General features: G+C 38.3%; 1 protein-coding gene across 3 annotated transcripts; it reads right to left on the bottom strand.

Moving 5' to 3' along the window:
* Nucleotides 1-1,535: 1,535 nt before the first annotated feature.
* On the bottom strand, nucleotides 1,536-19,037 carry ANKRD22 (ankyrin repeat domain 22). 3 transcript variants are annotated; one of them, XM_006096627.3, is made up of 6 exons: nucleotides 18,722-19,037; nucleotides 8,871-9,062; nucleotides 5,401-5,508; nucleotides 5,000-5,077; nucleotides 2,498-2,596; nucleotides 1,536-2,253 (listed from the first exon to the last, which is right to left on the bottom strand). In XM_006096627.3, exons 1-6 carry the CDS (start codon nucleotides 18,740-18,742, stop codon nucleotides 2,176-2,178), a joined length of 576 nt encoding a protein of 191 aa, XP_006096689.1. In that variant the 5' UTR covers nucleotides 18,743-19,037; the 3' UTR covers nucleotides 1,536-2,175. The 3 variants fall into 3 exon arrangements, with proteins under 3 accessions (XP_006096689.1, XP_023616273.1, XP_023616274.1); XM_023760505.1 differs by lacking the exon at nucleotides 2,498-2,596; XM_023760506.1 differs by lacking the exon at nucleotides 5,401-5,508.
* Nucleotides 19,038-21,833: the final 2,796 nt, after the last annotated feature.

Below are 21,833 nucleotides of genomic sequence, written 5' to 3'. Positions count from 1 at the left end.
TTGTCATGTATATTATCCTTTGATCTTGACAAAGTTACTGTTAGACAGTTTACCTGCTCATTAAAAAAATCTGGTTATTTCTTTTAAAAATTGTTCGCTTTTCACACAGTTTAAAATATGACAGATATAAAGTATATGAGTAATTGTACAATTTTGCAAAACTCTGGAACCAATAGCTCAATTTAAAAAAAAATATATTTTCATTCGTTTCAGAGAGGAAGGGAGAGGGAGAGATAGAAACATCAATGATGAAAGAGAATCATTAATTAGCTGCCTCCTACTGGGGATCTAACTGCAACCCGGGCATGTGTTCTGACCAGGAATTCAACCATGATCTCCTGGTTCATAGGTTGATGCTCAACCACTGAACCACACCGAATGGGCCCCATAGCACAATTTTGAAAACTTCTGAATTGAAGGTATACTGGTGTGTGTGTCAAAGGTATACTGATGTGCGAAGTTCATGTTTTAAAAATATTCTAGAATCACCTGCTCACTCAGTGAATGGATCTTAAATAATTTATTAAGATACATTTAAGGGCTTTAGAATCCATATCTACATAGTACTACTTTTCTCACCCAATATGTGCCTTAAGGCCCTATACATAGTTCAGTAAATATGCCTGGATTTGATATTTATTAGAACTTTGTTCTCTTCAAGGATGGCAAATCTTTCATTCTTAGACATATTTGTTACCACATACTGTGTGGCTTAGTTTATATCTAAAGACATTCATGATTCAATAAATCATTAATTTCTAAAAAATACATTTCTTTTCACTCTGCCTCATTGACAAAAGAGTTGGATATTTTGATATCCTATTTCTCATCCAAAAGTCTAATCCAGATACTATCTAATAATATAGCTCTATTTCTTTTTTAATTTAAATTCTTTATTGTTTAAAGTATTACATGAGTCTCCTTTTTTCCCCATTGACCACTCTCCAGCCACCCCCACACCCCAGCACATGCCCTCACCCCCCACCCCCATCTGTGTCCATTGGTTATGCTCATATGCATGCATACAAGTCCTTTGTGACCTCTTACCTCCCACGTTCCCTCATAAGTTGGACAGTCTGTTCAATGCTTCTGTGACTCTGGTTCTGTTTTTGTTCATCAGTTTATGTTGTTCATTATATTCCACAAATGAGTGAGATCATGTGATATTTACCTTTCTCTGACTGATAGCTCTATTTTTTGTATAGAAACACTTTATCTAGATAAACTATAGTAATATTTTAAATTCTATCAATAAAAATAAAGAGAACTGGCAAGTTTAGTAGCTGCCTTGCATTCACAAGAGAATCAAAGATCTTTTTAAACAAACATCTTTTTTAAAAAATATATTTTTATTGATTTCAGAGAGAAAGGGAGAGGGAGAGAGAGATAGAAGCATCGATGATGAGAATCATTGATTGGCTGCCTTCTGCACACCCCCTACTGGGGATTGGACCAGTAACCTGGGCATGTGCCCTAACCAGGAATTACTGAGCCACGCTGGCCAGGCTAAACAATCTTGATAGTTTATAGTCTTGGTCAAAATCAAGATAGCCTTTATTTGTAAACTGATAGCAAAATGTTTAGCAGTGTGTTGGTAAACTGGTTCTCGAGAAAGAAAAAAATAAAAGGCTTGATTTTAGCATTTGCCAATTTCGGTGGTGAAAAACTGCCACCACTGACAACTGATAAATGTTTTTGCTGAAGTTGTTTTGCCAAAGGAACATCCACATGTGAACCTCTAAACCCACACACATACATACACCATTCTATACAAATATACACACTTTCGCCCCTCTCACTGCTTAAAGGGGCCTGAGAGGAACAGTGTCTCCTGGGACAGGACAGCCTCCATCAGAGCACACAACTGAGAAGAGATCACTGTCCGAGATAACACGGATCCTCTACTTCAGGAGGGACTGATTTTGAAACATCACATTTTGCCTGAAGTGGAGAATTCAACAGCTTTAGTGTTTCCCCTGGAAGGATTGGGGCCATGGTGAAGTGCATTGAGCAAAAGCATGACTACAGAGCTCTTCAAAAACATTATCCATGGCAACCGTCATCATCGCCATAAAATGGCTGCATCCAGTTGAGTGGCCCGCAGACCAATAGTCCAAGATGCAGACAGGATCCAGTCCTTTAACTGTTTCTACTTCTCCATCTGAGGCCACAGGGTTAGGATGCTTTCCTTAGCATTAATTCAATCTGGGAAAATTTTAATCTTCGTGCAATATCCAGGGAGCTCTCACCATTCTGAGGAGAAAAGAAATGATAGTTTCTTAAGAGTCCAGCCAACAGTTTAGACTGATGGACTCTCAGGCTTGGCAAAGACTTTAAATGTTATTCAGATCTAACAGTAATAGGATAACTTAATTTTTTAATAGGATGATTAATTTTGTTGTTTACATCAGAAGCAATTAACTTAATTCCACACAAGGCCAAAGTTAGAAGATCATGAGCTGGGGGAACTTCGGGCCATGGGGCCACAGTTTCTTACCTTATTTCTTACCGCGGGGTCTGCATGGGCTTGAAGGAGCAGAGGGATGAGGGTCTGGTTTTTCATTTCACAGGCATAATGTAACGCCGTGCAGCCGTACTGAAACACAAAGGACCAACACTGCAGCTCACCCATCCGACTCTACAGACCGTAGCATGAGGCTTCTTAGCAAGCTCAGCAAGCGCTCTTCATGTTTCATAGTAAACAATAAGCAAAACAGTCTGCAACCATCTATGTGCAATGGTATTTCTTGTTCTTAAAGTCTTTTCTGCCTCAATATGTACATTATTAATGTTCTATAAGCCATCAATACCTTCCTTTCTCATTTTCTGTTCAAACTAAAAAAATGCAACTTATAAAAGGCGAATGCTGAATTTCTTGGGATAATTTCTGTACGTCTGGCCAATCAGCATTGTGATCATGTGACCATCTCTTCCCTTAGAGTCTCCATGTGGGCCACTTTGCAGATATCATCCTCTATGGTTTTTTATTTTAAAAAATCCCCCAGTCTGTGGCCCTTGCTCATATTTCTACAGCTCACCTGCAAGACCAGTGCAATTTGACATAAAAATCTCCCATACTTGGTTGGTTGTAGCTTATATTATGTACTAGAGGCCCAGTGCACAAATTCGTGTATGGGTGGGGTCTGGCTGGCCCACCCTGATCAGGCTGATTGGGCCAGGTTGGGGGTGGGGGGAAGGACATGGGAGGTTGGCCAGCTGGCCCTGCCCCTGGTCAAACTCCTGGTCGAGGGGACAATTTGCATATTAGTCTTTCATTATATAGGATTATAAAATAATGGATCTACCTCGTTGGCACTAATTTAAAACACTAACTACAGATTAAAAGAAATGTATAGCTGGGACGTTTGTGTTAAAATTTTTGCCTTTCAAATCCAAACAACCATGGTTTTGGTAAGTGAAGAAATAATATCCTTGACTATCAAGATTATCAGGATTCACTTTGTATCTTTTCCCTAGAAACTCCTCTAAGATCATAGGAAATAATACTGTGATCTTATTTTTTTATTAAGTGATGGCATGAAGAATGCAAGACCTGGCTCTGAATTTTTCCATGTGAAATAAAGAAAGTCTAAAAGACATACACTGCATTACTTGGAGTTGGAACTTGGATCTTAATATACAGGTAGCTTTTTTTAATGGTGGTAAAATATGTGCATGTATGTGCATATATGTATGAGCATGCACAGGGAATGTAATTATCTAGAGATTAGAGACAGGCATAGATAACTAGAAAAATACCTTAGAGAAATTTTGTTCACGAGCAAAATTTTAAACATTTTTAATTACCTTTTACTTAATTTCAATGACATCTTAATATATTTCAAAGTTATCTAAGAAAATGATGATTCACAGTAGTAGTCCATCCAAATTAATAAAAAAATTATATTTGAAATAAAAGGAAAAGCATACATTTCATCAACTTTCTCTCTCTCTCTCACACACACACACACAGAGAGAGAGAGAGAGAGAGAGAGAGAGAGAGAGAAACAGAAAGAGCGAGAATGAGAACTACCTCCATTTAAACATGATACCAATATAACCCAAACTAAAATTATGTAAATGATTAATAGAAACAGGGATAGGGACATTTTATCTATCACAGAACATAGAATGGTAGTATATATAGATGTGTACAACAGAAATTAGGGATCATAAACAGAATATTGGTTATTTTTAAATCCACTTTTGACTGGCCTACTTTTTCAGTAAAGAACTAGAAATAAAAAATGTCATTTAATCAATATAAGCAAATAAAACTCCTTACAAATAAATTTTTGAAACACTTCTGATCATGTAAGGGAGAAAGATGAGTTCAAGGTTGCAGTTGTAGAAGGTGAAAGCAAAACCTTATATTAGGGGGAAGTTAGCTGAGGCTGCTCCTGTTGTTATCACTGCTCTTACCAACATTTGGATGTTTCCTTGACCCTTGCCCTTAGTTGTCTTTAATTCACAGGTGGGGACTCTCTTTCCTGATTGGGATCTTGGCTTCAGTAGCAGCTGCTAACGTTCATTGAGCACGTGCCATGTGTCAGGCACTCCGCTAAGTGCTTTACATGAATCAGCCCTGTAACTTATCAATATGCTCACGTTACAGAGTAGGAAACAGAAAGACGAGGAAGTTTATAACTTGCCAAAATGCACACAGGTAAAAAGTGGCAAGCCTGGGTTTACCCGAAGGCATTCTGACTCCAGCCCCTTAACTACCAAGGAAGAATTTTGTTATCAGAGCCTTCATCTTCCTTAACTCCTCACAAATGGTGGAGCAGTTTTTTTTTTAATGTTCTGTATTCAATAAAGATGTTATTCCCGCGAGTTTAGTGGCCGTATATAAACAACCTCAAGATCACCTAATTGGCAGTGAAAAAAGAAATGCAAAAGTGTCAAGGAAAATAAAGCGAGCAACTTTATATATGACAAGTACATACCTACAAATACCACTTTGGATATTATTTCACAGTGACTAAAAGTACGAACTTACACAGTCTGCAGCATTAATGTCCACGCCAGCATCAAGGAGCATTCGGACAAGAGTCTCATTCTGCTTTGTCTTGGAGACCTGTGACAAATGGCAAGTACAAGAAGTTTGTTTACAAACTTTTTCTTTGTCTTATGTCTGGATTATTTCAATTAATAGGCTTCATTTTAATCCCAATACCCCTTATGTGCCCATGTACTATTGATTGATTGATTTGGCTACCTTCCCTCTTGCTTTATTCTTTAATCACAGCATCGTATGTACGTTGGAAATGTCACTTATAGAATACAAGCCAAGAGCTTATTCTGTTACTATTCCTTTACCTCTCACTGGCCCAGCAAACCTTGATGGTCATGCTACTGATCTCCTACTCATGGACCCTTTGCTCTCACAAGTGTACTCACCATGAGGAAATATCCAATGAGCAGGACAGGCATTAGGAGGATAATGAGTAGATAATCAAAGAAGGTGAATTTTTTCTTCACGGCATAATGCAAGCAGGTTCTCTCTTTCTAAAAATTAAGAAAAAAACCTCTTCATGAATAAATATTTCACTTCAAATTTCCTGTTTTCAGATTACCCTATCAAAAATTAGTTTGTGCTTTTCGTTCTTATGGTATCTAGGCCATCTTCTTTCTGTTGAGTATATCTGATGAATAAACCGAGGTTTCCATTGATTAAAACATTGGACAGAGCACAGTCTAAAGAAGAAGCTGGGGGAGGGCCATAGAAAGAGAACAGGTGAAATGTACATTTTATAAATCAGCAAAATATGGATTTTCATACTCATTTTAGTTTTTTGGAGAAAATACATTCAGATATAAACATAAGACTAAATTCAATATGGAAATCCTAATCACCAATAGTAAACATATAGTGATTCATTTTGTGGTTTGTTAATGAACAAATCTTAACCACATGGCAATTTTTCTGTTTCTACATGCATACAGGCAGTGCTAGAAGAATGGAAATAGCTCGATTTAATTCTTCAAGTACATAAATATTATCAGGTGATAAACCTAAGTTTCTAGGGATTGTGAGGAATGTACAGCCTCAGGCCTCATAATCAACCAAGGGAGATAGAAACATGGCCACATCAGTACAATGCAGAACAGGCGGTTGTGATTGAAAATCAACCCAATCAATGAGAAGAGAGGGAAAGCCAGAGAGAAAAAGAGAGGTTAACTTCCACTTGGGGGAGGCACTGTTTTTAAATAAGACTTTTTGTTTTCCTAATATAAAAGTATGTATGTCCTCTGTAAAAGTTTTGTAAACGAGGCAGGAAGATAATAATAGAATGAATTAAAATCACCCATTACCAAACAGCCCAGAGTTAATTGTTGACAGTCTGCTGTATTTCCTTCCCATCTTTTAAAATGCATACAGGTGGATTTTTTAAAATGTAGGTTCATACAGCATCTGCAACATTTTATGTGCTTTTTTTTCAATTAACATTTAGAATATGTGCATCTTCCCGTGCCATTTAATGTTTTCAAACATGACTGTAAAGGCTGTTTGGCTTTTAATTGAATAGAACTACTCTGATTTATTTAGCTAAACCCTACCCTTGGGCATTTGAGTCTTTAACTTTTGATTTTTATAAAAATAAGACTACTTGAACATCCTCATTCACAAAGATTTGTCAACATTTCTAAATTTATCTTTAGTATAAGTTTCTAAAAATGTGATTCCTGGCATAAAAGGTATTAGTGCTTTTCATATTGTGCTATTACATTGTGCTCCAGTAAAATGATAATGATTTAAACTTTCTTCCTGACCAACACTTGATTTTCATTTCTAATCTGGGTCCATTTCACAGGCCATAATACATCTATGTCTGTATCTGTATCTGTATCTGTATCTGTATCTGTATCTATCTTTACACTTTAATTTGCTTTCCATAGAATCGATGTCTCTATTAAGCATATGAATCTAAATTACCAGCCGAGCTTTTTGTAATTTTTTAAGGCTTTTATTTGGTACTTTTGAAAATAACTCATATAGATCAAGAAACGAGAAAGCACTGGTTCAAATTGTTAATGTACAAAAATTAGCATTTGGGAGAAATGAAAAAGATTAAACACTTAAAACTCATGAAAGTATTTTAAAAATAGAAAATGCAAACCAAACACTTACTCTGATAAAATCTCTACTAATTGAAGGTATCCACTAAAGTCCTTTCCATAATATTTATAAACAAGAGGATCCCTGAAGCTGGCTCAGGTTCTGTGTGAAATGGAAATAAAGGTGCCTCCTCAGCCCTGTCCCTGAGTTGGCAAACCTCTCCCTCCCTCAGCTTCCTAATAGTAAATCTCCTGAGAGAGGATGTGACTCATTGACATCTGTCTTCACCACCCCCTCTCACCACTCCACACACCTGGTTCTTCAGCTGGGAGATCATGTCATACTCTACTAAGCTGCAGATCGGTTAGATTTAGCACAGGCATGACTTTGAAGCCAAACCAAACAAACAAAACAAAAAAAATAGTAAGCACAAACAAGCAAGTCCAGTAATGATTTCTTTTTCTGATAATGCATTATTACTCCAAATGGCTGATCTTTAAAGTGACTTAGAAGGGGCAAGTGGGGCCCTACAGGCTGTTTTCCCTCATTGAATATACATGAGTGGATATAGGGCATTCATAATTACTACAAACAATGACTTTTTATGTTTACTCAGTGGACGTTAAAGGCTGCCTTTACTATAATGCAGACACTGATAGCTCCAGAGGCTCTCAAAGGATACAGCTATAGACACACATTCTACTCTTCCTTCACTGAAGACTCCACGTCAGCTAATATTGCATCTTCCATGCCTTTCTATGTGGCTCCCAGTAACCTCTGGCTCATGAGCTTATTTGTCTTTGGCAAATTTTTCACTAGCATTCTTCTGTTCTGTATGCAAACTATAGGATCTTCTGGAGATCAGTACATTGACATAGAAGGTAAAAACCCAACAAAACTAATGAAATATTGACCAACAGATCAATATCCCCCCCTGGCCCCCCCCCTAGAAATTTTTCCCATTACCGCTTTAATAGTGAGGAGGTGGAGCTGGGATAGAAGGAGGGGCAAGGAAAAACATGGGGAGGAGAGAGAAAAGAAAGGAAGCTCTAGCCAGACATGTGAGTGAGCGATTCTCTTCCTTTTCAGAAGTTCTAAGGACATAATTAACCACAAAATATGCCTGATGGTTGAATTTTATTTTGCTTTCTAGCCTAATAAAATATCCTCAGTATGTGTCAGTCTCTCTAAAGCAGTGGTTCCCAACGTTTCTTTGGCCATGCCCCACCTAAACATCTCTGAAATCCTGATGTCCTCTCTGTGACATATAATTCTTATTATTCAAAAAGTGAACTCCTATTCCCATGGAGGAAGCCTAAAAGACCATTAACTTGGTTTAAACAAGCTTCCAAAGAACAGGGCATCCATGAAAGAGAAAAATTAAAGAACGAGAGGACAGTTGAAGTACTGAGGCAGAAATCACTAAGAAATTGTTAAAATGATAATAATAATAACAATATGAAGTGATATGAAAAAATAGAAAATAAAGTTTCAAAACATAATAGAGAACTAAAATGCATAAATATGTCACAACATATATTTATATACTGCACATGAGGCTCCTCAAATCATAAGAAATGCAAAAAAATCACTGTTAACAACTCATTCTAGAACTGCCCCCCTTAAAAATCAAATTGCCCCCCTGTGGGGCATGTGCCCTACATTGGGAGCCACTGCTCTAAAGTAAGGTAAAAAAGAAATTGTTGGTGTCAGGAGCTATAAGCATCAGAAAATGACATTCACTGCTCCCATCCATGCTAAGAGTAAGTATCATGGTCAACTACTTTCCACTGCTGTGTCATGGCCTCACCTGGTTTGTGAGGTTCACATCAGCATTTCTCCTTAAAAGGAAGGAAACGATTCTCAGGTGCCCTCGCCTGCAGGCGCAGATCAGGGGAGTGTCTCCATTGAAGCCATCTTGAACGTTGATGTACTTGCTGTCCTCCCTCACCCACCGCCACACTTGACCAAAGTCGTTCTGATAGGCTGCCTGGCAGATAGGCTGAGGAGAGATAAACAAAAGCAGATTTTGAAATGTAAGTATAATTAAACCACAAAAATAAGGGAAAAAATCACTACCTCGTAACTTAAAATTCAAGTGTTTCCAAATCATAATATATTGCTTTGTCGATGAGATTTTTGGTCTCAGTTATGCCCAGTGTTAAATCTAGAACAAACGTTGAGTCTCTAAAGAACTTCATAAGATTTCCTAAATTGCATGACACATAGAAATGTAAAAACTTCTGTAGCCCCCAAAATGGAAAGACTTGACAATACTGGGTACACATTCCCACAGGGCATCAGGTAAAGCCTCCTCTACTTGGGCTCCTCAAAATCCATACTGAGACTTAACTAAAGCAGGAAAAGGAGAAGGCGGATGGTTTTCCTCAGTCGCTGGATGTCTCTGAGTGCTTTCTCAATCCCATGTGAGAGATATTACTTAAAATATTAACCTATTCTTATCTTTCAATATTTCCTAGGCTCCTTGTATCCTAGACACAGAGTTTCTGTTTTTGAAAAGTAAAGTATATGCCTGGCTTAGTTAGACATACAAGTGATTTGTTGCATGGATTGTAAAACCGCTGAAAAGATTCTATGCTGTTATAAATTCTCAGTCTCCGCTAGGGGGCAGTTCAGTGTCATAAAAGCACTGACAAAAGACAGAAAACCCAGTAGAAAAGTGCTGGTTGATCCAGAGACAGAGAAGCATCTGTCAGACCATAAAACCTCAGAGGGAAGGTAGGAGAGGGTGGGGTAAGGGGGAGAAATAAACCAAAGGACTTATATGCAAGCATATAGGCCTAACCAGTGGACACAGACAACAGGGGGGTGAGGGCATGAGTGGGAGGGGGTGTAATCTGGGGATAAGGACACATATGTAATAACTTAATCAATAAAGAAATTTTTAAAAATAAAATAAAATTTAAAAAGTGCTGGTTGGCAAGCTAGGAATGGGAAAGAGAAGGGGGGGCTGTCCCTTTGGGTTGAAGGAATAGTATGAATTCTGTTGGCCTCTAAAGTTCTTAAAACTTGGAGGAACTCGGGCTGTAGAGGAAACCAGTGAGAATTTAGAAACTTACCATGATAATTCTATCTTTAAACACAATTGGAACCCTCCCGCCCATCCTCACTGCCCAAGCACTAGTTCAGATCATAATTCTCACCAGGTCTATTGCAAACATGGTCATTAATTGGCCTTACTTCTTAGCCTCACACATTCAGCTCTAACCCATCCTTCAAAAACAGCAGTTTCTTATCACTTCCCTGCTGGAAGCCTTCAGTGGTAACCAACCAGATTAGGATGCTGACCCCAAGCTGGCACACTCGACTCTTCAAATCTCACAAGTCCTGTCTTTCCAACTTCATCTCCACCACTCTCTATCCGTATCCTTGACCCAAGTAAATAACGACGTGTGTTATTAACAGCTATCTCTCCAAGACTGTAAACTCCACAAGAGAGGTATTGTGTCTGTATTTGTACAACTTTGTATCCTCAGCACCCAGCATATGCCTAACAAAAAGTGGGCATTCAATATATATTTGATGAGTAAATAAGTAAATGAATAAATTATAATGAGCTTTTGCCTTAGCGGGTTTTGTTCAGTGGTTAGAGTGCTGGCCCGGGTTCATTTCTGGTCAAGGACACATGCTTGGGTTGTGGGCTCGATCCCCAGTAGGGGGAGTGCAGGAGGTTATTGAGCACCTCGTTTATTTCATTTAACCCTCACAACAACTCTATAGGCTAAGTATTATTGTTATACCCATATTGTACAGGTGAAACTGAGGTAGTTTGTCTTTCCTGCTGCAGTCACACAGCCCATAGTTGACAATGACAGTAAGCAAATCAAGGGAATGACTCCAGAATTCATGCATTCTGGCTCTAATTACCTCAGCAATTTAAAAACAGCCTTCAGAATGTCATCTGGCTATAAGACTTTGTGTTTGAGACTTTTTTGGTTGCATTTGCACCCAAAATTAAGCTACAGCCTACAGTCCCAGAAGACTTATCAGTCTTCTTCTGCCCTGGCCTGCTGGTGTCCAAGACTTCTTGGTTATAGATCCAGATTCTTTCTCCAAACTGACCTAGAATTAGCAATATTTGCCAAGAGGTAAAGAAGTGGTGGTTAGAGAGGTTGCAGAAGAAAGCAGAAAAATATATGGCCCAGATGAAAATGTTTCAAGAAGGAAGAAAAAGTCAAGAGAATGAAGTATAAGAAAAGATTGCTGGATTTGACCATTAATGACCATTCAGAGATCAATTTTTATTGAGTGAGAAGGCAGAAGACAGAATACAAAGGCCTGCATACATGGTCTATGAAGAATTAGAAGATGTGATTGGAGAGGAATTTGTGGTAAATTTGGCAGTGAAAGCTAAGAGGGAACTTGCAAGTGGTCAGGAGTAGCAGAATATGGCCATCATTCTGCACATTTGTAGGCAAAGTGGTGTTGTCTACTGGTTATAAGTACAGGCTCTAGAAGCAAATTTCTGAGTTCCAATCTCAATTTGACCATGTAACAGGTATTTGGACAACTTACTTAAACTTCCTATGTTCAGTTCCCTTCTGCATTTAATAGTTATATCTTCTTTATCAGGTTACAGAAAGTTTTAAAGGTGATTGTGTAGATGAAGTACTTCACTCAGATCCGACTCACAATAAACCCTCAATTAATGTTAGCCACACTAATAATTATTAAAACACAAGGACCCAGTGATGATGGGCAGGGGTGGTTATGAAAGAGTAGATAATTGCTGGAAGAGAGTGAAGAGGTGATGGTCTAAAGAACAAAAATGGATGCATGTGCCTTACTAAACAGAATGACAACTCTGGATCTAAGGCCAAAGCCAGAGAAGAAGAACAGAGATTTGGAGTAGAGAGAACTTTACATTTGGTCATATTTTTGCCAGAAAGGCTCAGAAAGTTTTAAAGGTGATTGTGTAGATGAAGTACTTCACTCAGATCCGACTCACAATAAACCCTCAATTAATGTTAGCCACACTAATAATTATTAAAACACAAGGACCCAGTGATGATGGGCAGGGGTGGTTATGAAAGAGTAGATAATTGCTGGAAGAGAGTGAAGAGGTGATGGTCTAAAGAACAAAAATGGATGCATGTGCCTTACTAAACAGAATGACAACTCTGGATCTAAGGCCAAAGCCAGAGAAGAAGAACAGAGATTTGGAGTAGAGAGAACTTTACATTTGGTCATATTTTTGCCAGAAAGGCTGAGGTTTCATCTTCATTCTTTATACTAATATGTACTTATCATCTAATATAATAATAGTGGAATATGCAAATTAGCCAGGATGCCGTAACATCACGACCAATCCACAAGCGGCAGAGAGCTATAGGAGGGCGGGGCAGTGAGCTAGGAGCAGCAAAAAGCTAGCAGCAGCAGTGGGCGGGGTGGCCAGCTGAGGCAAGCAGCAGTGAGCTACTCACGCACGGTGCACGAATTCTTGCGCAGAGCTACTAGTAAATAAATAAACAAAGACAACTCTGTAAGTAGCAATTATGTTTACATAGATGAATGGGTTAATAATTTAGGAGAGAAAATTGTGACAAAGGTGGAAAAGGCTCTTTAGCATGATGAGGGATATTTAGGACAATCATAATGAAAGTGTTTTCATGAGATGCATAAAAATAAAAAATTGTTTGAAGCATCAGGTTGTAGAAACACATTAAGAAGCTACAGTGGGCTGAGCCTGTGGTATAGGTCTTTTATACATTAAAGCTATTTCCTTTTTGAAATGTGACTTACTACCACATTATAATTTGTAAAATCACTTATAATATACAAGGGAAGACTTAAAACACCAATTGGGGTGGAAGTCCCTGGGTGCTCTTTTTGAATATAGAATGCCAAAAATTTGCTAGATGTAGATAGAAAAAGAGCTGGTGAGACTGTGAAGGGAGGCAATCCTTTTTCCAATTAGTTTGCCTTCCCTTTTCCTAAAACATAGAATGAACATCATGTTGAACATTATCTCACTCAGCTCTCTTGTGTTAGAACTATTAGAACAGGATCTCAGCCAGCTCTCATATTAGAACTATTGGAACTATAACTTAGAGAGGTTAAATGATTTCCCCAAAGTCCCACAGACTTCCTGGCACAGTTAGAACTAAATTCTAGGTTTTCGTGATTTCCAATTCAATAGCCTTCCCATTAGTCACATCTCTATCTGTCTTCCCTGAGTTCTCCTCAACTCTACCAGCTCCCCCAATAAGCCCTGGTCAACTTAAATTGCACTCTCTAGACACTGTATATTTCAAAACAATACCTCCCTTCTTTGAACTATGTTTCTTTTTCTTATAGTAGCATCTGAAAAAATAGACCCATTCCTAAAGATTAATATTAAGGGTGTATGTGTGCATGAGCATATACATGTATGTTATGTGTGTTTCACGTATTCATATGCATGTTGGGTGTTGTATATCCCTCTGATCATAATAACCATATCATTAGACCTTCTCAAAGTTTAAAAGGATACATTATTATGATATGATTTTCAACACTTAGCAGCACATATGCAGAGTAAGAGTAGAATATACTTCATTGGAACTTGGATTTAGTTTACCCCATTCTTTTCACTAAGGGAAAAGAACAGTAATATATCCTAGTAGAGAGGAATACCAGAAGAATGGCAGAGTGGTTAAGAACAACTCCTTTTGGGAGTATGACACCCCTCTTGAGATAACAAGTAGAAAAAGAACTTAGTGTGCTCATCAGTGATGTAAGCAGAATTCTCCTGAATATACAAACATAGTTCTTATATCCCAGCCCCTGATGTCCAGCCAGTAAGTACTTTTTAGCTGCATAACTCTGGGCAAGCTACTTAAACTATCTTTGCCTCATTTTTTTTATTTGTAAAATAAGGACAATAATAGTGACCAACTTATATGGTTGTTGTATGAACTGTGTTAATACATAGGAAGTGTTTAGAAATGCCAGGTATATAACGTCCTCATTACATGTTTGTAAACTTACCAACATATTGTAAATAATATCAACATAAATATGTGTGATAAGGGTTTAAATGAATCAACCCTGTTTAAAAGTCCAGCTTACACAGCTGGGGTTGGTTATTCTAAGCCACGTTCTCTCACTGAGCTCCAAGCATATCCTGTATTGCAGATGTTAGGCCCAACTCTGGGATGCTCCCTCATTCTCTCTGTCTTTTTTTAAATATATTTTTATTGATTTCAAAGAGGAAGGGAAAGGGAGAGAGAGACAGCAACATCAATGATGAGAGAGAATTACTGATTGGCTGCTTCCTGCAGGCCCCACACTGGGGATCAAGCCCACAACCCAGGCATGTTTCCTGGCAGGGAATCGAACCATGACCTCCAGGTTCATAGGTCGATGCTAAACCACTGAGCCAGGCAGGCCTGGCTCTCCTTCTTTCTTAAATACATTGGAAACAGTATAAATGCCAATTGGTGGATGAATGGATAAAAAAATTTGGTACATACACACACACACACACACACACACACACACACACACACTGGAATAATAGTCAACCATAATAAGAAGGGAATCTTGCCATTTATGACAACATGGCTGGACATTGAGGGCATTATGCTAAGTGCAATAAGTCAGACAGGAAAAGATAAATCCTGTGTGATCTCACATATATATGGAATATGAAAACAAAACAAAGAACTAGAGCACATGAATATGGAGAACAGATTGGTGGTTATCTGAGGTCAAAGGTACAAGTTTCTAGTTATAAAATGCATAAGTCCTTGGTATGTAATGTACAGCATGGTGCCTATAGTTAAAAACACTGGCCGAAACTGGTTTGGCTCAGTGGATAGAGCGTCGGCCTGCGGACTGAAAGGTCCCAGGTTCGATTCCGGTCAAGGGCATGTACCTGGGTTGTGGGCACATGCCCAGTAGGAGATGTGCAGGAGGCAGCTGATCGATGTTTCTCTCTCATCGATGTTTCTAACTCTCTATCTCTCTCCCTTCCTCTCTGTAAAAAATCAATAAAATATATATTTTTAAAAACAAACAAACAAAAAACACTGAATTGTATATTTGAAAGATGATAGGAGGATGGATCTTGAAAGTTCTTGTCATAAGAAAAAAAATTGTAACTATGTATGGTGATGGATGTTAACTGGACTTATTGTGGTGATGATTCTGCAATATATACAACTATTGAATCATTACATTGTATTCCTTAAATTAATCTAAGTCAATTATACTTCAATTTAAAAAATATTATCATCATGTATATATATCAATATATAACATATTTATGATATACATATATATATAGATCATCACTATTAGCAATTCAAGGTTCTGAAGGGTAGCAGAATATTCAATTCAAAATACAACTCTCAGCATAAAGACTATTTTTAACTAAAGGCAATTGAGAAGAAGCTGGCATAAGGAAAGCTCTCCACTCTACCCCCATTTAGCTAAAAGCAGGACATAAATTTGTGAAGGTGTTCCCCCTTCCCTCTTTAAGAAGACAAAAGTAACTCTCGTTAGCCCAGAGAAGGCGCCATCTACATAATAAAATTTACCAAGTAGCCCTTATCTTCCATTAGCTTCCCTAAATATTTGCCTTCCCATAATTCGCCACTCCCAGAAACTCAGCCTGTTTCCTTTGTCTTGCCACTAAAAATTTATTATTTTGTTAAGATGCTATATGAGCCCAAGTTCTAACCACACGTTGAGTTACTCATCTCGTATGAATGCATGATGCAGGTGTTCATAAACTCCTGTTTGTTTTTCTGCTGTCAGTCTATTTTAGGGCCCCAGCCAATGCACCTAAGATGAGTAAAGCAAAAAAGCATTTTTCCTCCCCTACAGCTTTAAAAAAAATGATAAGCCTGTGTGTCCAATCTCAAAGAGCTTCTCACATTCCAAGTGGAAAGTTAAATTTTACAAATTTAAATAAAAGTAGATGTGTCAGGACAGTACAGAACCAGGGAATGGGGCAGGACTGGACGTTTCTTGCCCTGTTCTTATTTAATGGCTCACATTCTTTATAGGAAATGCAGGGTGACTGGTACAGGGTGAATGAGGGACTGGCACATGCACATGAGTAGGTAATGTTTAAATATTTGAGAGATTACTCCAGAGCTTTGCAACCTTCTTAAAATTATGGATGGGAGAGTGTCACAGAGGATTCACCCCAGACCTTCTGGATCAGAATACCAGAAGGAGAGGCTAAGCTTGTTCATTTTCCTTTTTCCATTCACATGTAACTCCCAAATGCAACTGGAACAAGCAACCTACGTTTTTTTCCAATCTAAAAGAACCCATTTCCCTTCAGCATTTTTCATCCATCACCGAAGTCAGATTCTAATTCTGGACATTTAACAGCATGATGTTAATCCAGATATCGAGAAGTTGGTATCTTGGGATACTGAGGATTTTCTGAATCTTTGGCAGAATCAGTGGAGCTCTCAAATCCATTGCTCTGGGATACCGTGAAATCTGTCAACTGAAAATGAGGAATGTCTAAACCCATCAGTTAAATGAAAAGTCTCTGTGGGAATTCAGTGAGAGCACCTTTCACACTAGTGGAATATCTCTTGGGTTCAGGGCTGCTGGAGAGTAACAAGACAGCAGAGCAAACACATCCAAACATAGCCATTCCCTGAACAGCATCCTGCCACAGCTGTCATGCTGGGAGATTAGACATTTACTCTGAAACCTGCTACTCTAAATAGTTTTGCAAGTGCCTTTACCTACCCTCATTTATAGCTACTTTTACCTAAAAACAGGAAAAGGGAGAAGGAGGAGGAGGAGGAAGAGGAGGAGGAGGAGGAGGAGGAGGAGGAGGAAGAGTTGTTGATATTAAGGGGAATCCTGAAAATTGAAAAATTATTTTCCAAAAAGGTAAACAATTTTTTCCTAGAAATGACTGAGTTGGCATGTGTTTTGTGTTTTTAAAGTAGACAGTGTACATTAAATGGGAGAGCCTAAAATCCACTTCCACTTGTCAAACTGAGATGCATGGCAACATTTATTTTAGTTCTACCTTAGACTGTTTTTGGTTCAATATTAATTATGAGCTTTGATTAGTTACCTATGGTCATCTAGGTAAATTAGGGTTTTCCCTCTCTCTCACTCTGTGTGTGTGTGTGTGTGTGTGTGTGTGTGTGGTTGTTGTATTTGTTTCAAAATATCATAGTAAATTCCAAGTTGCTTTGTCCTCAATAGATCTGAAAAGTGAAGCATGTATTCCACTTCTGGGCATATTCTCATTGATATTTACAAGTGATTCAACATGTCTTGCCCTGCCTTGCCTTGCATGACTCAACCACTTGCCAAATCAACACACAATCAACAAACAACTGCACTGCTCAAGCAGAGTTCTTTTTTTAAATGTAATTATTTCCAGGGCCTAGACTACAGTTAACTATGCACTGGCTATGCACAGTGTGGTATGTGGACCAACAAAAGCATCAGTGAGCTGATATGTATAATCTTAGGTCCCACTGGCCTCACCCAGAGCGGCAGAATAAGAATGTGCATTCAAAACGAAATCTTGAGGTGATCGGTGCACATTAAAATTTGAAAAGCACTAGCCTAGATCACTGTGGTAGTAAACTGATCACTTGTACCACCTGGATGCTCTTCTAAAAGTAGGTTTCTGACACTACCACAGACAGGGAGACACACTCTGTGGGGAGGAGGCACTTGAATCTGCATTTTAAACAATTTTCTCTCGCTGACATTTAGACAATCTAAAGCATGAGAGTTACCTGAGTGTTTCAAGTGTTGTCATTTTCACCAGACCAAAGTCACTGGGCAAGACATTACCTAGAATTATAAACTAATCAAAGAACACCTTGACTATAAAAAAGTAAACACACACACACACACACACACACACACACACACACACACACACCCCTGGCATTAGAAGTAACTGCAAATGGGGAGAAACTGCCTTTAGTACTAGAAGAACCACCCAATGAGGTTCTGCTGAGCACCTGTAATGAAATGCAGACTAACCGGTTGATGTGTTAGGGAGCAAATAGTGAATAATAATGCCGTCGCATCTCTTGTACTTGTTGAAGCATTACTCACTTGCACTCCTTTGAAACGTAGTTAAAAATTAATTTGATTCTAATAGGCTACTTTCAATACAGGAAAAAGCATTTTTTGTATCCATCAGTTGTGAAAAAAACTAAAAAAGTATATTTGAAAATGTATTGTTTTTTATTTCTCTTCTATACAGAGAGTCTTCATTAACAATTACTAGAGGTGAATTTCCTTTCAAATACCAAGCTGAAAGGCGGTACTCTGTATATGCATTTCCATAAGAGAACCAGTCTATCTTTTGTATGTTTAGAAAATCCAGTTAGGTACAATTTTCACTTTTCCTCGGGATGTTTGACGTCACAATAGGACAACTCAAACTCCACTTTGCAAGGTCCAAATTACCCTGCAGACATGTGGATTCGCGAAATGTGTGTTGTATTCCATTTTAGAATGGCAAGAACGATTTGCCCTAAAATATTAAAAATATCAGAAAGATGAACACACAGGACTTTGTTTTGACTTGATGCGCTCACAGAAAGTTCAACAGAAGAAAAGGAGACAGATTAACAGGGACAGGAAGTTACATTCGAAAAACATGAGCAGTTTTTAACACCTTTGGAGTCTTATTTTCAGAAAGATTACCTCAGAGTATAGGATCCCCATGCTGGTCTCTCACAGACTTACTTCACCCCCACAGCTTCTCGAATCTTCCGTAGGTTTTCCTGATTAACATCAAAATGCTTCCCGGCAGAGAGAAAGGTCCCAGAAGTCCAGGTCAGTGGCAAACCCTTTCTTTCCACACCTGTGAGTGCATTTCCAGCGACACAGACAGCAACACCACCTTCTAGAGGGCCCAACCCAATGAAATAAAGGCATTGGTTACCCGGTAATGACCCACGCTGTGCATCATCTAAAGTTACAAGCCTGAGAAACCGGTTTCTGAGTCACATCTGCTCTGCCAGGGGTAGCAAGTGGGAAGAAAGAAGCAAAATTGAGGAGGAAAGGAAGCTTCTCACATTGGCAGGAAGGACACGGAGTTCAAAACGGGGTACTGTGTTTAGGACATTTCCTCATTGAAATCTGGTTTTCAGAGGCGATTGCGAAAGGCTAGAAAGCAGCAAACTCGTTGGTTAGAACCATATGTCTGCCATAGGCCTTGACTTTCATGAAAAATCATCTTCAAAACTCTGGCTATGGTTTATTTGCTCTCTTTAAGTACAGAGAAGTTTATTTTTTCTTGATGTTGATTAATATAGGCTACTTAAAATAATAAATTAAGGTCAATTTATAAGCTATTGTACACATAATATTTTATTTACTTGATATACATGAATTACTATTATTTTATATTTTTATAAAAATATATTATTTTCTATACATAAATGTGTCCATAATCACTTTCAAGGAGATCTTTGAGTCAAGTTTCAACTCAAATGGAAAATACTAAACTCTTTGAAGAATCAATCCATTAACATCCTAGTTAAATTATTACAAAAGGTTTAAATGACATTTATAGCATTACTATACTTAAGTTTTGTTTTTAAGCACTTCAATTCTAAGCCTAACAGGGAATATTTTCCCAACTAACTAAATGGTCTTATAAATCTAGTAAATTATACTAACATAATAAATATTAAGTTGTCTTAAACATTTTAATGCTGTTTACAAATTTAGCCAAATTATTTTATAATATTTAATTTAAAAATTGTAAGTCTAAAATCAATTACTCTATTACACATTTTAAATGGAATTACCAGGTCACTTGGTCAAACATGGTAACATGCCAAATCCCTTAAACATTGTAAACATTTTCTGTATTAATATCAGATACTCACACATTTTCTCTGAACTTCTCAGTCATCACAAAGTGTTAAACTTTCCGGGATTTAAAATACCCACACACATCCATGAAAGAAACAGTTCAGTCATTCCAAGAAAATTGATGTGGTTGATCCAATTAGTTAAGGTTCTTTAGTGGCCAAGATCAAGGACCAGGATTCAAGTCCTGAGCCTATTCAGGGAAATTCTTCCTCCTCCACTGATCACATGTGAATCATTTCTATTATTGTTATAAAAGAATTACCTACTTTACTATGGACTTGGACTAGGGGCCACCTGGTAGGAGTTTAAGAGTTCGGTAGTCTGATGGAGACAGAAGTCTGCAATATCCTCTAAGATTGCAGTTGACTTCCTCATTGGCTTGCTTTTCTTTGAATTTCTTTAGTTTCTTAAAACATTTAAGTGTCTTTTCCATAGACTGAAACATTGGTATTTCCATCAGGCCCATCACTTGCTTATGCAAATCTTTCATAACCCCTTTTATTTTCTTTTGTAACCTCCTTTAACTAGCGTGTGTGGCGGAACTCTTTGCTCTCACAACCTCTCTGCTAAGGTTGCTGCTAGCTTCCTTCTCCAAGCTCTTTCTGATGGAACTCAGGTTTCTTTAATTTCCTATCAGGACCACAATCACCTAATTGGATTCGACATCTCTCTCTTCGCTGCGTCTTGAAGGTTAGCAAAATATGCCATTCTAAAACGGCCTTTTTGGTATAAAGATTACGTTGAATTGGTTATTTTTGAGAAATTGTAGACACACAAGAGAGTCTCTGAAAATAGAGTGAAATTTAACCTGCTGGAAAGGATATTTAAATTTATAAAATAAATCTCCATTTGTAAAGGTGTCTCCTGTCCGTACCAGGAGGAGAAGGGTGACTCGAAATCTCTGGAAACTCTTATGATATGGTTGTATTTAACCCAGTTATTCATTAACTGGAAAGGAACAAGGGGAGGGTCAGATAAATGTATGCTCAATGAGGTCTGGGTGACTTAGGGAGAGTGCTTGTCTCTCGGTCACACCTGGGAACAGGTCATGGATCAGAGTAGGCATGGTGACTGCGAGCATGGGAAGATTTGAGACACATCAGCTCCTGAACAAAGGAGTTCCCCCTCTCCCTCTCTTGCTGCTTGCCCCTGACTCCTGGCTTGTGGAGCTCTTACACTCTGCACTGGGCCCCACACACAATGGACTAATGAACTGGAACTAATCTGATGCTGTACTGAACTCAACTCTGCCATGGAAGAGAAACTCTGGATGCTGGCTTTGCTTCTAGGTCTGCTGAATCCCTAGCTGTTCCTTTTCCAGGACAGGTTTAAGGGAAATGGGACTTTAGAAACCCAGGGATGGATGTAATTCCACTGAAATAAAGCTTTCCACCACATCTCATCTTCAGGTGGGCGCCTCCAGGAAATGCTTATTTCAGTGGCACCCCAAGAACCCCACTCCCACTAGCCACAGAGCGAGGCAATCCATGAAATTCTCCAATAACATTATCAGTGGAGAAGCCATAGACCCTGCATAACAAACTTGATCCTTATTTGCTGTACTTTTCCTGGTAACTTCCATAACTGCCCCTCCCCAGCATCTTTTTTTTTTCTTTAGCTCAAAATGGTATTTTAAGTGGTGACTTTGGCCACTTCAGGGAGTTTTACTCAGTTTTCCTGGGTATCTCCCATGTATACATGAGTTATACATGTTATTCAACTTCTGTTTGTTTTTCTCTTGTTAATCTTTCTTTTATTATGGGATGGGGAACCTCAATCAAGAACCTCGAAGGGCATAGGAAAAGTTATCTTTTCTCCCCTACAATGTGTTTCTAAAAGCACAATGTTCATTATGATTATGAAAGGTGAACTCTTTCAATGTAGAGTTGACTCTTAAAACAAACCAATCAAAACACAATTGAGTCATGGCAAT

Source organism: Myotis lucifugus, unplaced genomic scaffold, assembly GCF_000147115.1.
Source record: "Myotis lucifugus unplaced genomic scaffold, Myoluc2.0 scaffold_184, whole genome shotgun sequence".
NCBI lineage: Eukaryota > Metazoa > Chordata > Mammalia > Chiroptera > Vespertilionidae > Myotis > Myotis lucifugus.
The sequence above is the reverse complement of the archived record's forward strand: the minus strand, read 5'-3'. Positions and strand labels throughout refer to the sequence as shown.